Source organism: Cibotium barometz, chromosome 1 (assembly GCF_041138505.1).
Source record: "Cibotium barometz isolate CiBa-2024 chromosome 1, ASM4113850v1, whole genome shotgun sequence".
Lineage (NCBI taxonomy): Eukaryota > Viridiplantae > Streptophyta > Polypodiopsida > Cyatheales > Cibotiaceae > Cibotium > Cibotium barometz.
The window spans coordinates 64,746,608-64,765,153 of NC_141046.1; the positions used below are offsets into that span (position 1 = coordinate 64,746,608).

At 47.4% G+C, this 18,546-nt stretch overlaps 1 protein-coding gene across 2 annotated transcripts in view; it reads left to right on the top strand.

The window, feature by feature from the left end:
- The window catches only part of LOC147642320 (uncharacterized), a 99,588-nt gene that overhangs the window by 33,170 nt on the left and 47,872 nt on the right, over positions 1–18,546 (top strand). For both annotated transcript variants that reach the window (XM_086805136.1, XM_086805127.1), the window contains exon 2: positions 8,719–8,786. In XM_086805136.1, coding sequence (XP_086661262.1) covers positions 8,719–8,786 — 68 coding nt within the window. The remainder of the gene's footprint in view (positions 1–8,718; positions 8,787–18,546) is intronic.

Sequence of the window (18,546 nt, forward strand, 5' to 3'; positions counted from 1 at the left end):
TGATTTGGGTTATACAGGGGATATTCCATTGTTGCATTGTGACAGTCAGAGTGCCATTCAGTTGGCAAAGAACCCTGTCTTTCATGCAAAGACGAAGCATGTGGATGTGAAGTATCACTTCATCAGAGAGGTGATAGAGAACAAGCAAATTCAGCTTGTTAAGATTCATACGGATGACAACCCGGCTGATCTGTTGACAAAGAGTTTGCCTCCGGAGCGGTTTGCTCATTGCAGACACTTGATGGGCATTGGATGAGGCCAGTTTCAGCCTTGATATGGCCTTGTATATTATCATGTACATGCTGATTTTTCTTTTCCTTTACTTAAGGGCACTTTGCCTTTAAGTGGGAGGTTGTTGGGGTAAAGGCGTTATGCCCACCCTTATAGTGTGTACAAGCCCATAAGTTATAGTACATAGTACACTTAGTACTTTTAATGTACTAAGTGCACTATGTGTACTAGTGCAATATACATGTGTGATAGGGGAGTCACACACTTATATCATTATGAGTTGACTTATCCCCACAACTCTCTCTCTCTCTCTTCCTTGTTCTCTCTGTGTATGTCTCCCACACATGAATTAACCTAACCCTAATTCTTGTTTATCCCACACAATTCTTGCAGTACACCGGGTGGGCAGATTTGCAGCCACTCGGATGGGGACTACTCTCCATCCAAGCCGCTTGCGAAGGCCCACTGTACGGTGGCTGAGACAGCATCCACCTCAGCAGGTCATCCATGAGGATCATCTCATGGAATGTACAGGGCCTTGGCGGAGCACATTTTATACGCTATCGTGGTTGCTTGAGGCAGGAGCTTCAGAGATGCCCGGTTGGTGGCAGCATTGATATTTTGATGATGCAGGAGCACCACCTGGGTGAGAGCAGGATCCGGAGATATGGTTCGGCATATCTTTTTCCTTTCAAATTTGTGAGTGAATTAGAAGCAACTAATCAACCATTCCTCATGTTTAGTTCATACTACCTACTAGCATTTCTTGTAGTGCATCGAAGGATGTGAAAGATTGTATTTACAAGATGGGCGAGCTTGTGCGGTACTTTACATGATACAAAATGTGATGCATATCAATGCTTCATGCAAGGTGTGCAGGGTTTGGTCCTTTGGGTGGACAGGGAGGAGTATGCATGGTCATTGCAGATGTATGGCGGCAGGCCATTGTGGATCGAAGGATCATTGTGCCTGGTAGAGCACAGTATGTCATTCTGAGGATGCATGATGAGCTATTGGGCGTGCTCAACGTCTATGCGCCCAATCATGCTAGTGCCAGAGTCGAGTTCTGGACCCAGGTTACGGATGCATTGCCAGAGGCCGCACATTGGTGTGTCGGGGGAGACTTCAACATGCTTGAGGACCCGGCCGATAGGGTGGGAGCCAGTCATGTTACAGTGCACGGCACGGAGCTTGCAGCTTGGGACTGGTTTTGCATGTCACTGAGGATCACTGATGCATGGCAGCATGGGGCCTTCTCCCGCTCTCAGGACAGTCTTAGTTTCTCTCGGTCGGATCGCCGGCAGGGATGGACTAATCTATCACGGATTGATCGCTTTTATGTGGGCGACTGGTTAGGGGAGCGAGGGGGCTCCGTCGGCATTCTCGCTGGCACCTCATTTTTAGATCATTCGCCAGTTATCTTGACATTGGAGGAGAGGACACGGGAGCCCAGCTTGCAGTTGAGGATCCCAGAGAGGGTACTTACAGATCCCAGTCTCGTTGAGGACATTGAGAGGATCTGGCATGATAGTCAGTGCTCTGACCAGGATGCAGCAGGCCAGTGTGCCCAGGGACTCATCGAGCTTAGCTCTTTTTTGCACGCTGCAGCTTTGACACGGCTGGGAGAGATTCACGAGCGGGAGCATTGGCTGAGACGCAGCCTTGCTTCGCTACAGCGCCTTCAAGAGCAGCAGCCTGCATGTGAGTGGGTGGCGTCACAGCTGAGCCAGGCATGCCAGGAGGTTAGAGGCAGAGGAGCAGAGACATGAGTTTTACTATCGTCGTCAGGCCTCTCAGTGGACGCAGCTTGGTGATAGAGTGACTGGGGAGTTTTTTGAGATCACTGGACCCCGCCATGCTCGAGCAGGAGTCCATCAGCTTGGTATCGAGCTTAGCTCTTTTTTGCACGCTGCAGCTTTGACACGGCTGGGAGAGATTCACGAGCGGGAGCATTGGCTGAGACGCAGCCTTGCTTCGCTACAGCGCCTTCAGGAGCAGCAGCCTGCATTTGAGTGGGTGGCGTCACAGCTGAGCCAGGCATGCCAGGAGGTTAGAGAGGCAGAGGAGCAGAGACATGTGTTTTACTATCGTCGTCAGGCCTCTCAGTGGACGCAGCTTGGTGATAGAGTGACTGGGGAGTTTTTTGAGATCACTGGACCCCGCCATGCTCGAGCAGGAGTCCATCAGCTTGGTAGACCGGATGGATCGGTAGCTACTGAGTCCGGGGAGATCAGAGCCATTGCCACTGCATTCTATAGAGACCTGCTTTCAGCGGAGCCAGCCACTGAGGATCGAGATGCTTGCAGACAGACTGTGTGGGCCCATGTGCAGAGGAGGATCACAGATCGTATGCGTACAGTTCTTGGTGCGCCTCTTTCAGAGATTGAGCTTGCCGAGCCCTTGAGGGTCCTGCCGCGACATAGTTGCCCAGGGGAGGACGAACTGACGCCGGCCTTTTTTATGTGCTATTGGGACCTTTTGGGGCCAGGCCTCCGCAGGGGCTTTCAGTATGTTTTGGACACTGGGGTGATGCCATAGAGCTTTTCAGAGGGCTTGATCTTTCTTATCCCCAAGGGGGAGGGAGTATCAGATGATATTCGGCATTGGAGGCCTATTACGATCCTCAATACTGTTTACAAGGTCTTAGCAAAGGCCTTGAGTTTGAGGATCCAGCCCTTCCTGGGGGAGTTGATTCATGCTACCTAGACAGGATTCGTCAAGGAGCGCAGTATCCTTGACAACATCTTTACTTTCTAGGAGGCGACGGCCCGAGCTAGATTTCTTGGCGAGGACTTGGTCGTGATGCTTCTCGATTTTGAGAAGGCATACGATAGAGTTGATTGGGGTTTCTTAGAGGGCACTATGCTTCGCCTGGGCTTTGAGCCAGGATGGATCAGAGGGGTGGTGACTCTGTATTCCACAGCTCGTAGCCAGGTGTTGATTGCTGCAAGATCTCGACTTTCCAGTGGCTGGTCGCCCACAGGGGCTCAGCAGTTGGCACCTGGCTTGTTTACAGCGGTCTTCCGGTGGCCTGCGTCCGATGCGGCCACCCTATGGAGACACAGAGACATTGCCTTTGGAATTGCCCTCAGGCGCAGCAGATTTGGCTGCGGATGCTGTGTATTCTGGCCCCCCTCTCAACAGAGGGTATGTTTACGTGGGGTGCCGCTGCTTGGTCGACTTCGTCAGGGCCTGCTATGGGCTATGAGATGGAGCAGGACAGTCAGGCCATCAGATTCATTAGGGGCCAGCCTCGCCTGTTTCCGGCACCGGATTTCTCGTCCGCCAGCTGGACATAGGAGAGGGATTTACGATGGGAGCTCCTCAGCAGCCTCACCATCTGGTTCACCTGGAGGGCCCGGTGTTTCACGGCCTTTGAGGGGAGACTGGAGCCACCAGCAGAGACTGTACGGGGGATTTGGCAGGAGTTGATCCACACCCTGCGAGGACAGTATGACCGCATCCGGGGCGACTCGGATGAGGCGATCTTGCGGCGCCAGGCCTTTCACACCACCTGGCGCAGCGGCCCCTTCTATACCTTACACACGGGCTCCCCCCGTTGGCATTACAGGCCACCTGTTTGGCTTTTCCCCCCCCTATTGTATGATTTAGCCCCTCAGTCCTTTGTACTGATGCTTGTATTTTGCAGCACCTAGGGAGAGTCTCCCGGGCTGCCTTGCTGTATTCACTGCTGTGTTTCTCTTATGAGCAGGAGAGATCTTTTGTAGCCCTACGGGCGTTTTTATATAACTAATGAAAGGATCTTTTCTCGGAAAAAAAAAAACATCTTCACCTTCTGGGAGGTGACAGCTTCGGCCACGATGCGGCAGTAGGACCTCATTGTGCTACTCCTCGACTTTGGGAAAGCTTATGATACGGTGGATTGGAGCTTTCTGGAGGGCACTATGAGCCGGATGGGATTCCCCATGGAGTGGATTCGTGGAGTCTCGGGACTTTACTCAGCCTCACACAGCCAAGTTCTCATTCAGGGAGCTTGTGGCGACAGATTCCCCTCTCCCGCTCGTGGAGTCTCAGGACTTTACTCAGCCTCACACAGCCAAGTTCTCATTCAGGGAGCCTGTGGTGGCGACAGATTCCCCTCTCCTGCTCGGTTAGACAGGGCTGTCCTTTGGCACCTTACCTCTTCTTGTTTGTCACCGAGGCCATGAGTAGTTTTCTCTCCGCCAAGGAGACCGGGCTTCAGGGATTGCATCTTACCCTCCGCACGTAGGAGAAGCTGCTGGACTTAGAGTTTGCAGATGACACAACTTTTTTCCTTGCAAGAGATGTGGGAAATCTACAGAGATTTGTGGAGGCGATCGTGGTTTTTTGCCGTGCTTGAGGAGCACAGATCAACTGGCACAAGTCGTGTGGTTTTTGGTAGGCTCAGCACCGGTCCCGACTTGGCGACCAGTTGAGGATTTTCAATGGATCCGGAGGGGCACCCCAGTTCGATACCTCGGTTGCCAGGTTGGCATAGACCTCTCTCCAGAGCAGCAGCTTGCCCTGCTTCTTCTGAGTATTCGGAAGAAGCTTCTATATTGGAGCTCGGCGAGGCTATCCCTAGCAGGAAGAGTGGTGGTGGTGAACCAGGTACTGCTAGCCACCATGTGGTACACTTCATGCTGGGCCTTTTCTCGGGCATGCATTGGCTAGGTTCCACGTTTGATCCGGAACTTCTTATAGGCCGGAAGTGACGGGAGGCCAACCATGGCCAAGGTGGCATGGCAAGTGAACATACAACCACGTAGCAGAGGGGGGCTTGGACTGCTATTCAGAGCTGTGCCTTGCTAGGCAAGTTGATTGTTATAGGACTCCTTCCCGGTGGTGTGCCCTCAAAGGATTTCTTATTGGCCAAGATTTCAGCCCGCACTCCGAGCCTTGGAACCCGTGGCCGCAGAGTACCCGATGGATCTTCACAGAGATGAGAGTCCGTGGTTTTAGCCCAGCTTTCGAGGACAAATTTGCAACCAGTTTACTTCGGGCTTCGGGTCATCTCATGCCAGCCCTCAGACAGATAGCTCCAGTTGCCTCAAAGGAGGGGCTCCGGTAGCCTTTGGTTTGGAACCCCTTCATCCATTTACCCAGTGGCCACATACTGGGGGCCCGTCCTCATGTATCTTGGGGAGCCTTGAGCACAGGACCAGCCAAGTCTCTTGGAGATTGGATTGCACATAGGCAAGTACCCCTGGAGGAGCAGGAGAGAGGCCTGATAGGTATCAGGGGTCGAGATAGGCTTAGCATCAACATTGACTCAGCTATCCCTCATGAGTGGTTGATGCCTATTCCACACCCAACCCCCCAGTGTGGTTAGGAGTGTTTACCAGACATGATATCCTTGTGGCGGTCCACAGAGCAGATGAGGACAGTGGTCTGCTCACTTTTTTCTATTGGATCCCAGGGCAAACTAGAGAGATCAGAGCTTCCCTTGGAGGATTTCTGAGGCTGCACCTTGCAGAGGGTGAGGGTGATTGGTTTTCGGACATGGGAATGGCACATAGATCCAGCACCGACAAGGTGGTCAGGGAGAGACCATGGCAGCTATGGATTTGGGAGTGCCGACCTCTCACGCGGCTACAATGGGACCCAGGAGAGTGGACTTGGCATGATCCTAAGGATCGGGAGGAGACTTTGGACGCCCCTTTCTTTGCATATACAGCGCGGCTAGGCCGCAGGATCCAGATGCCTGAGATAGATGGCACACCAGCAGCAGTAGCACATTGGCAGTCACAGGACCTATCACAGCGTTTCCTTTCAGATCTTTGGAAGAGGCTTTGGGACAGCTTTCGACCTAGAAAGATTACACTCTTTCTTTAGTTGATGGCACACAGGAGTTTGGCGGTCAGTACTTTGCTGGCAATTGGAGGTCGGTTAGCGGCTTGTCTGCGGTGCGGCCACCATCAAGAGTCTCAGCGACATTGCCTTTGGAATTGCCCAAAGGCTCAGCAGATTTGGTAGCGGATTCTCCGCATCTTCGCTATGGATAGGGCATCAACCCGGATCATCACTTGGGGCACTGTCGCTTGGGCCACAGAGACAGGAGCGAGCAGGGCTTATGAGGATGATGGGGGGGAGGGCTAGCCCTTCAGGTCTCTCACCATCGTATTGTAGCAATACCAGTCACAGCCCCTCCTACAGAGACAGGAGGGAGCAGGGCTTATGAGGAGGATGGGGGAGGGCTAGCCCTTCAGGTCTCTCACCATCGTATTGCAGCAATACCAGTCACAGCCCCTCCTACAAGTGACTGGCAGCCAGGCTCGTGCCAGAGGTGGGAGATTTGCAATAGCATCGCAGCCTGGCACATTTGGCGAGCTAGATGCAGCATGCTCCTGGTACTGTTGACTCATTTGAAGTGCTGCCTACACAGCGAGGTTGCTCATACAAAATTCGTACAAAGGATATAGGATACTCCATGCATTGCGAATGTGTTGTCTTTAACATCTTTGATAGATCATCTTCTCCAGTCTCAGTTGTGTCTGCAACTGTAGCCCCAGGCAAGCCATTGAGTGCACCTGTTTTGATTATTTTGCTACCCATGTTGGTCGTGAGGTTTACCTAGCAGTTGCAGTGTTCTGTATGAAACATCAGGCGTGGTGATGCTTGCTTCGTTTCCTTGTTTGGGGTGTTCAATCTGTGTATTGTAAGGGTACCCACACTCCGCAGGCTGAGACCATCAGGAGCATATGGCTTGATATTATTCACACCCTCCGCGGTCAGTGGGGGAAGCTACAAGGAGGTTCTGACCGCATGCAACACTGGTATCATGGGTTGATGAATCGGGCAAAACTATAAAAACAGGTAGCAAGGCATGCATGAACGTTTTCTTTTTATTCCGTTTTAGCCAGCAGCACCATCTTAGCTGATCTTCTGTCCTGGGCATCAAAACCCCCTTATGGGCCTTGGCAGTCATGGCAAACAACTCCTTGGCCAGATTAGGAGATCTTGGTGATGGCTTTGCATCTTATCCCTATGAACTTAAGCCTTGTACTATCAGTTTAGGCTTTGATAGCAATGTAAGGTCTGGATTGTACCGGCTGTTGGGAGTGAGGGTTTTTAGTTTTTTAACTTATTCAGTGCATAGTTACATAATACATAATAAGCTGGAGATGCTTCAATAAAGAGACTCCTCTGAGGAAGGCTAGGCTTCACTTAGAGAAGCAAGGAACCCTTCAATTTTTGTGATCCATTTTCCATTGTTTAATCGATGCAGTGCATTGTTGCATTGTTAAGTAATCCGTTTGGCAAGACTCTTTGACAATCAGATGGATTCTTCAATATAGCAACTTTTGAGCAAGGCTAGGCTTCATTTAGAGAAGCAAGAAACCCTCTGATTGAGGCGGCTACTTAAAAAAGGTTTTCTTGCCTGACACTCTAGGTGTGACATGGGGATTTGTTCAACCTAAAGTGTGATGAGATCATAAATGAGTACGTATCCCTTTTCTGGGGTATTGTGCTCAAAGCACAAGCTTTCTTTATTAAATAAGATGTGAAAAAGCCAAGAGTTTGATAAAAGCACATTGCCTGATTTGGGGGTGATGTGCTCTAAATACAAACTTTTCATGTGCTTTCCAAATCGGAACAACAAAGAAAGTACCTCTTTTATATATATATATATATATAAATTATAAAGGAACATTCCTCAAGAGGTGTATGTTTTACCTTGAAGACCACAATAGACACTCTTGGGAAAAAGCTAAGGGGAAGCATGCTAAAAAAAAAACTTCTTGTGGAAGTTGGGTAATCATGTAAAGTAAAAAGAAACAATTCAAACAAAAGAAAGTGCAATAAAAAACAAGGGGAAAGAAGAAAAACCATTTGAGTTTGCAAGATAGGGTGAACTACCACAAGGACGGGAATCGCTATAGCTGTGGTCAAAAGAGGCATGCATGTTCCCAATGCTCTTAAGAAAAATAGCTTCTAATATTCATTCACCTACCACATGTCACAATCTTACGGGTCTGCCTTGTGTACCCTTAAACTTTGAAAAGATCTCAGCTCAAGCATCTTTTGGGAATTGCAAGAGCACCGGTGCCCACTGAAGCTGTGCTTATCGCAAGGACTTTATTAGATTACCTAGGTTACATTCTAAGATGTACTTTCTTTTTTGCCCTTGTAGGTTGAGTATAGTGATAGATGTCCTGTTTTCACTTCCACCATCATCTTGGATATGTGATTTGACCCTTGGAATGAAAGTATAGTTTTTATAACTCTACCAAACTCGTAAAAGGAACCGTTTTGGTGGTTTTGCGTACAAATTTTCCACCAAACTAGCAACATATTTGGTGCAAAAGTTGTGTTATCAAAGGTCTTTTGACAAATTTTATGGACAAGTTTTTGTTGGTCTTGCTACTCTTGAGGAGAGGTTGGTTTTCTGCTGTATTTCACAAGCTCTTGTGATTGCCATCTTTCAAAGTTTCACTGTTTATTTTGCTCTTGGCATGTCATGACAAGAGAATGTTATTTGCAATGGGTTGTTTTTTATTACAGGTAATAACTGGGGAATATATGGGGAAAAGAAACATCACTGCGATAAACTACAATCTCTATCATCAAAGGTGTGTAAGCAATGGCCACTTAACTTGAAAAATGCGTAGCTTTTATTGTAAATGGTAAGAAAATGGCAGCCTTCACCTGGCCGAGTGGACCTATATCATGGTTGCGAGAAAAAATGTGTTTCAAACGTTTCAAACAGTTTCGTGTGTGTCTGTGATGTTTATACTTGAGAAGTCTCGTGAGATTGCTTTTTTTTTTTGGGCTTTGGTGATTGGTACGTTTATGAGTCATGACATTTGTACTTCAAACTTCAGGATTTTTAATTGTGGCTCACCACTCTTTGAGAGCTCTTTTCATTCATGATTCATCGTAGAAAGTAGTTTTTTGATTTATTACAATGTGAAATTTGGATAATGACTCGTGATTAACCAGGGACTAAGTCTCTGCGATGGTCCTCAAGTCTAGTAGGTGGGAGATCGGGTGGGAGGTCGTCTTGCAACATAAGGTTGCTGTATTGAGACAGGAGACGAGCCATCCTATGCTCCAATGTGGGTGCTGTCTGAACAGCATTAGATTGAGAGCGAACATAAAGCAACGCACACTTTGATCCTTTTCTCATGGCTCGTTGGACTTGAATGTGGGAAATGAGTGGTATACTAAGAATGCGCCTATGGGGCCCGCAAAATATGATGGGCTGAAGAAAACCTTTAACAATAGTGAAAGTGTCCTGCCTCCAATTAGGAATGGGTGCATACTGTCTTATGTTGGCTAGTGCCTAGAGTGCAGCCACACAATAGTGGGGGAGAAGAGAGAGAGAGATGTTAATCAACAAGATAATCAGCATAAGATTAAGGGGACTGAGGAAGTACAAGATGTAGTGGAAAGCATAAATTCATTATAGAAGTAGGTCCTTTTAATAGGAGAGATCTCATTACATATTCTAAGCATATGCTAGATATGATGCCACCACATATACTAAATATGATTCCACCACATATGCTTAGTATGATGCCACCACATATGCCAAATATGATGCCACCACAATGCCACATATGCCTTTTAAGAGGCTGTTCGTACACAAGAGACTTATACATACTTACGGTTGTTCACACACATTGGAATCTCTTTATTTAAGGCTTACATTCAGTGCTAGTTTACTCAACCACCTAGCACTTGTTTATTCCCACATTAATCACTACTAATATTCAACATTCCCTCTAGCTAGAAAGCCTAGTCACCTTGGATTAGGTTTACTTTATCTTTTGGTTGCTGCTTCTTGTCGTTCAACGCTTCCGACACTCTTCAATGGAGCTTGGTAGTTGGCACTTTGTTGGCCATAAGAGGTAGGCCAGCATTATGTCCAAGGTGTGGCCATCCCCGGGAGTTCCAACATCATTGTCTTTGCGATTGCCTGAAGGCTTAGCAGGTTTCCAACGGATCCTACCATCTTTACTATGGATTGGCCCCCTCCCTCACTTGGTGCCCTGGCTTGTGGCAATAGTGACACTTTCCTTTCTTCTTCTTGGTGTCACTCTCTTTTGCCCTTGTCCCTGGAGAAGTAGGCTTGGTCCATCACCCTTGGACTTGTTCTTCCTTGTCTGCTCCTCTTGAGAAGTAATCCAACAAACTCCTCGAAGGATATAGAATTTCTACCTTCTCTCATAGAGAGATTCAGAGAAGTATGGACACTCTGATAGGAATTAGATAAGGAGTAAAGAATGGTGGTGACCAATTTCCTGTTATCAACTACCTCATCTATATTCAACAACTGTTCTTTTAGGTCTGTTACCTTGGTAAGCTGATTTGCAATGGAATCACCTTCGTTTTCATGGTTAAGTCGTCCAGCTCCCCCATCAGGTACATGACTCGTGCTTCGTTACGGGACTGGAACATGGTCTCAAGGGCCACCTAGGCAGCCCTTGCAGAGCTGCAGGATTGGATGTGAGGTACAATTGAGCGCTTGACTGAAAGAGCAATCATGGCCATTGCTCAAGAGCATCACGGGCATCTTCAGTGGGTCTAGGAGCCGGTGTTGTAATGCCTGACACAACTTGTGCCACAGTTTGAGTTGCCCTTGATGTTGAGGTGCGAGGAGTTGGTGGAGCAAGATGAGGCTCTTGCCCCGTGAAAATCTACCATAGCCCCTTTGCAATTAAGAGATTTTTCAGCATGAAACTCCATAATGAGTAGTTAGGACCATCAAGCCGATCTTCAATTGTCATGAATGCACCAAATCCGGAAAGCTTAGTGGAGGAAGCTCTTTGCGCATCCTCCCAGTAGTACGAGATTTCCCAAAGTTGGAGAGAGATCTAGGAACAAGAAAGCCCCCCCTTGATTTGAGCTCTTGGGAAAATACGAGAAAAAGAGAGTTATGGAAGAGTACACACAAGGCATCGGGATATGACAAGATTGAAGGTGCGATCACTGAAGTATACCAAAAACAAGGTGTATACTTGAATGAGCTAACACAAGACTCTGGGAGTATTGCATAGGAACAAGAGTGCCTAGTGCTTCCACCTTAGAAGACCTCCCCTTACGAACAGAGGCCTTGAATTTGACAAAAAAATGTATGAAAAAGAGAGCCCCAAATTTGTGTACCTCTGTGAGAAAGATGTTGGTGTAAGTTGATTGCTATCTTCCCTCTTTCCCTCAATAGACAAGACTGAGCTTGGGAGTGGAGAATAGGACCGAGATGGAGCTGGAGATGTGGGTGGATAGTGAGATGAAGCCCTCGCAGAGTAGGCCGAGGTGGCAGAACTGGGCGCAGGCGCAGGGGCACTCCGCCCAGCTGGACGGTGGAGGTGGTGCGGTGGGTACTAGCACCGCCCAACTAGTTGGCGGAAGCGGCCTCTAGAGTGGGTGCGTTTGGCGAGAGGTCGGCTTTGAGATGGCGGCGGTTGGTGGCGACTGGCTTTGGGGCGGCGGCAGGTGGCTCTGAGACGGCGGCGATGGGCTCTCAATTGGTGGTAGGATGTGAACGTGAAGCGCCCCACGGGTTGGAGCAACACCGACTCTGATACCAGATGTTGGCTAGTGCTTAGAGTGTAGCCACACAATAGTGGGGAGAAGAGAGAGAGATGCTAATCAACAAGATAATGAGCACAAGATTGAGGGGACTGAGGAAGTACATGATGTAGTGGAAAGCATAAATTTAATATACCTCATTACATATTCTAAGCATTTGCTATATGTGATGCTACCACATATGCGAAATATGATTCCACCACATATGCTAAATATGATCCCACCACATATGCTTAGTATGATGCCACCACATATGCCAAATATGATGCCACCACATATGCCTTTTAAGAGGTTGTTCCTACACAAGAGACTTAGACATACTAGCTGAAACCGGCCTCTGATAGAAACCAGAGTGCGGTAGGAGCAATCACCCGTCCACTTGTAGTCTAGATGAGAAACCAAACACAGATTGGGACTAGAGTGCCCAAATCTGAAAACACAGCGACACCTGTTGGCCCCAAAGCTTGGCGCCCCTTGCGGTATTTCTTTATTCAATTAAAATAATATGTATGGCTGAGTACAACACAAAGACCAGCCAAGAGTTTACACCTGTAAGTCCAATCTGACGGCCCACAAATCCTTCTCAGCACAGAGGATCTATGCACACAGATCTGTGTCCTCAAGCAACACACTGTGCCTCCCTCTGATCAGCCAAGTTCACAAAGCAGGCCAGCCATGGGCATACATCTGGCATAACTCAAGAGCATGATACATCTTCTCAGCTCAAACATACATATGCTGTTCAATCTCTGTCTTAATCCCTTGTCAATCTGCCAAACTCCTCCTCTCACAAGGAGCCAGATAACACATACCTGCAGCAGACATCAAGCAGTAGAAAGAGAGATGGATGAACAGAAACAGAGCTTACCAAGTTCAGCTCGTGAAACAACACGGGAGGAAGCAACAGCACCAATCTGTGCCTGCAGGCACTTGAATCCACAATCCTGCTTCACACGTGTGCTTGCTCTTGCCTGTATCCTCCTCCTGATGCTCACTCCTATGCTGTCCTTGAAAATACAGATCTGAAAATCAGCACAGTACCCGTCTGTACCGCCTCGGGATACGTGCCAGGCGTTGTACTTGCATAAACAGCCTGCTGTCCACTTCTGTACCTGCCTGAATCAGCACACACAGTTCTGTCCAGCACCCTGAAAAGCGCCGCCTGCACCAGAACTTGATGTATCTGACTGCCCGTACACTGTACGGCAGTCGTACAGTAGGGTATGGGCTGAAAAACAGACTGTACAGCCTGTACAGGTCTTCTGCGCAGAGTTTCCAGCAGCTGTTCTGTGCGCCGCCAGCAACAGAGGAGAAAGAGAGAGAGAGAGAGTTTGCCCAGTTCTGGCCGTACAGTGCTGTACGGCTGATTCTACTCAGAAAAACAGCTACAGCCACAGCAAAACAGCCGCCTTCTCCTTTTCTCTTGAGCTTTTCCACGCTAGTACACAAGCGCATGAGGGCTTCTCCACTTTTGCTACACGATTCCCCAAAAAGGGAAGAGAGAGAGAGAGAAGAGAGAGAAAACTCCTTCCCAATTTAATCCCTAGGGCCCCAACTTTAATAAGTTCCTAGGGCCACTAAGGCCTAGGGGCAAACTCCAATAAACATTAAAAATTAATGTTTCTAGTTCCCCCCTTCACACCTAGGGATGTCCACACATCTTAAACACTGTCCGGGCACCCCCCATGTGAATCATAAAATATTCTGACTCTGCAACCACCATGCCCACACTTGTCCTGCTCCATTTTCATAGGGCCATGACATACCCCCCTCTTGAAAGATGGCAAGCGTCCTCGATTGCATTCTGGTGATGCATCAAAATATCCAAAGTGAAATATACAATATGGCAAGATCAGCGTCCCAATCTCTCTGAGCCATATACATGTATCAACATTCACTGCAAACCAATGGCATAGTAATAGTCCAAGTTGTATACCACTGTGAACCATACATATCCACAAAAATTTCCATGTGACTAGTACACATATATCATAGAAGTCCCATAAACAGATGTACTGTCAGCCTCAGTACCTTCGGATGAGATAAAATCTGCACCAAGCGACCTCTAGATGTCATCTGAGCCTGTCTGTATCAAGGGAGTGGAGGTGCTACCCCCCTCTTGAGCATCAGGTAATGCTCCAGACCCATGCTCTGCTGAACCTGAATGAGCCACAATAAGAGTCGGCTCTAACTCAAAGGCATCGAGATAAAGCTGCAAAACCTGAGGTGAATCTGTTAAGTCACCTTCCTCCATCCACTTCGCATCCATCGGTGAATAGTTCTTGAACTTCACAAGATAGCGACGGGAAACTTTACCTCGTACCTTCCTTTCTTTATGTGCCAGTATCTGCTCTGGAATCAGAACCTCATCAAGTTCCTCAACTTCCGGCTGAGCCTCATCTGATACATCCTCAGGCACATCCCCACGGAAAGGTCTAAGAAGACTCACGTGAAAAGCATTGTGAATCCTCCAGTGATCTGGTAACTTCAAACGATAGGTTACCTCACCAATCTTTTCCAAAACCTGAAAAGACCCATAATATCGCATGCTCAACTTAGGGAATAAGCGCTCTTTACCCTTCATCTTCTTGAGTCTAGCCTTTTCAAAACGCAAAAGAACCCAATCACCCAATGCAAACTGTAAATCACGTCTGTGACGGTCTGCGGCTTTCTTTTGCTTCTGCTGAGTTTTCTGGAGGGCCAACTTAACTCTCCGATAAGCTTCATCCAAGCTCTCCACATACTGATCAGTCTCAAAGATCTTATCCTTTGTATGCAAAATGGGTGGTACCTTCTTCCCTCCTTCTACAATCTCAAAAGGCGCCTTGCCTGTCGAGCTATGTACAGTGTTGTTATATGCAAACTCCACCAAAGGAAGATACTTTTCCCATTGTTGCTTGTGCTCTGACACATAACACTTGAGAAGATCCAACACTGTAGAGTTAGCCTCTTCTGACTGACCATCTGTCTGTGGATGAAATGACGATGAAAACTTGAGAGTTGTACCCATGTTGTCGAACAACCCTCTCCAAAACAAACTCGTCATCCGTGGATCACGGTCACTAATGATAGACGTAGGCAAGCCATGATACTTGAAGATGTTCGCCATGAACAACTTCACCATATGATCCACTTTAATTGTCTTCCGCACGGGAATGAAATGAGCCTGCTTACTGAACCTGCATATGATTGTCCAGATACCATCATTTCCCGTTTGTGTCCGTGGAAGATCAAATACAAAATCCATGGCAATGCTCTCCCAAGGTCTATCTGGAATAGGTAAAGGCTGTAATAACCCTGGTGTCTTCTGACGGTCAAACTTTACCTTCTGACATACGATGCATTGCCTCACAAAGGCATCAACATCTCTTCTCAAGGTTGGCCAATAAAAGAAAGTCTCCACTGCTTTGACCGTGGCGTCAATACCTCTATGACCTGCATACGGTGGAGCATGACTTTCAATCATAACCTTGAGTCGCAATGGCCTGGTAACACACAGTCTGCCATGCATCAATAAAAACCCATCTCTGAGAGTGTAATGCTCATGCCGCTGACCCTCAGACATCTGATCATACAACCTTTCAAAGTCCTCATCATGGGCATACTGCTCTTTCATTTCATCAAGCTCATGATGATAAGCAAGTGAAACTGCAGAGACCTGTGGCTTGCGTGACAAAGCATCTGCCACTACATTCTTTTTGCCTTCCACATGCACAATCTAGAAGTGAAACATTGACAAAAAGTTTGCCCAACGCATATGCTTCTCTGAAAGCTTAGTTTGCGTGAGGAAATAACGCAAGGTCTGATGATCTGTCTGCACAGTGAAATCAGCCCCAAGCAAGTAGTGTTTCCATGTAGAAAGAGCGTGAATTACAGCCAACATCTCTTTCTCATACACCTACAAATGCTTCTCGGCATCTTGCAAAACTCTACTCTCATAGGCTATCACATGTCCCTCTTGCATGAGAACTGCACCAATGCTACTTCCACATGCATCACACTGGACAACAAAAGCCTTTCGGAGGTCCGGTAACACCAATACTGGGTCCGAAGTAAGCTTTTCCTTGAGCTTTTTGAATGCTGTAATTTCCCGATCAGCCCATCTAAACGGAGTTGCTTTCTTCGTCAAAGCATGAAGAGGTGAAGCAATTTCAGCAAAGTGCCGTATGTAACGCCTGTAATAGGAACACAATCCTAAAAAGCTGCGTACATCATGCACGGTCCTCAAAACTGGCCAATTAAGTATTGCTTCCACCTTTGCTGGATCCATACGGACTCCATGACCAGACACAATATGCCCCAAGAAATGTATATCCTGCAAAAAGAACTCACTCTTCTTGCCATTAACCACCAACCTATGGTTTCTGAGTTCTGCAAACACAACGGCCAAATGCCTTCTATGCTCTTCCTCAGTTCGTGAATGCACAATCATATCATCAAAGAATGTGCCCACAAACTCTCTATGAGGCCTGAAAATCCTGTCCATCATTCTGTTAAATGTGGCAGGCGCATTTGTTAAACCAAAGGGCATAACCAAGAACTCATACAACCCAAACGTGGTTCGGAATGCTGTCTTATGCACATCCTCGGGTCTAATGCGTATCTGATGATACCCGCTTTTCAAGTCAATACGACTAAAAACTGTGGAGCCCTGTAAGCGGTCCAATATGTCATCGATCCTCGGTATGGGGAATCGATTCTTGATGATATTCTTATTCAGCGCCCTGTAATCAATACACATGCGCCAAGAACCATCCTTCTTCTGCACTAAGAGCACAGGTGAGCAAAAGGGTGATGAGCTAGGCTGAATCAACCCCTTATTCAATAGCTCCTGCACCTGACTCATAATCTCTTCCTGTTGGGCTGCACTAACACGATACGGCGGTCTATTCGGTGGAGTACTACCAGGAATCAGATCTATGGCATGATCTTCTGGCCTCTCAGGAGGTAATTCTCCTGGCAATGATTCGGAAAAACAGTCTTGAAACTCACTTAAGAAATCAGCCCTGTCCTTATCTAACATTGACAAATTAGACTTAGACTCATCATCCTGTGCATCCTTTACATAAATCAAGTACGCGGAAAGATGCTTTTTCATTACTGATGAAATCGCCGAAGCGGATACAATAGGAACAGATTCCCCTTTGAGTTTTACATCCAATACATGCTCTTTCCCTCCATGAGTCAGAGTAATTTTCCTATTGTAAGTATCCACCACCGCATGTACCCTGTGGCACCATGGCATCCCCAACAAAACATCACAGCCATCCAAAGGCATGATGAAGAACTCCTCACTGTCCACATAACCCTGCAAATGAAGCCGAAGCTTCCCAATGATAGGAGTAACGGGTTCTGCATACCCTGGACAAGCCATATTAGCCTCATGTAACGGCCCCATCTCCTCTGCGCGAATCCCCAATCGGCCAGCCAAATCTGGTGAAATGAAGTTGGCTCTAGCACCTGTGTCAAAGAAGATCAAAGCATTCTGATCTCTCACTTTGCCCCATGCCCTGCACAACTCTGTAGCTTCACCACTTAGCTGCTCACCCACAAGATCAGGAACTAAGCCTGCAGAAGGCTTTGGTTTCTTTGGCTTGGGCTCTCCTTTATTGTTAGGGTCCTTTTTGGACGTTCTCTTGGGACAATTGAATGACATATGCCCCTCTTCAGTACAGTAAAAACACTTTTGAGCATCTCTCAAAGCCTGTCTTTCCTCAGAAGTCCTTTTGGGCATTGGCAACTTCTTATACTTTGTCTCTGTAGACCCTTTAGCATCACGAGAAGCATGCCCAAATTTTTCAGCTTTCTTGCCCAATTTCTTACTGCCCTTAAATCCAGATGAACCACCTGTGAGTAACGCATTAGCTGTCATAGCATTTTCAATCATCTGTGACATGTTCGTTACTCTTGTCTTTATACAGTAATCTCGTACCTCCTTGGGCAGCCCACAACAATACTTCTCAACCTGCTCAGATAATGGCACGGCACGATAAGAAGTCACTGGGAGTAGAGCTTCCCAAAACTTCTTGTTATAATCCTCCAAACTATCACACTTTGAAGCATCCAGCTTGTGCCATGCGGTCATAACATCCACCTCAAATGTAGATGTGAGCCAAACGGAAGAGAAAACCTGTTTGAATTGGACCCATGTGGTGGGTGCTATGCCCTGCAAAAGAAGAGTAGACCACCACTGCAAAGCATTGCCCTTGAGAAAAGTGGCAGCTTTCCTCACCTTTGAGGACTCTGTGTAATTCCCACCAGAAAAAGCAGCATCAAACTGCTGTAAAAAGGTAAGTGCCTTCAATTTATCCTTGGCCCCACTGAAAGTGTCAAACTTCACTGCAGCTCCCCCTTCCTTGTAATCCTTCGCCTTTCCCATAGGCGTTAGATTATCATATGGAAGTGGTTTTGTGAGATTGCTGCCCCCAACATTCATACCCATCATTGGGTCAACATTTCCCATTCCAACACCAGGCATACCATACATCCCAGCCATGTTTCCATACATTCCACTATGCATACCTGGCTGCATGCCACCAAACATATTGCCTTGCATCCCAGGTTGCATGCTTCCAAACACATTTCCTTGCATACCGGACTGCATACCACCATACATATTCCCTTGCATGCCAGGCTGAAAATTGGCTCCAAAAGGCCCATACATACCCATGCCTCCCTGAGGATAACCCCCAGTCATGGATTGGAACACCGAGCCACCACCAAAGTACCCTGGATGCATGTTCTGCTGAGGAATAGGTGGCTGTCCATAGAAGGAACTCTGTGGGTTAGCACCAAAAG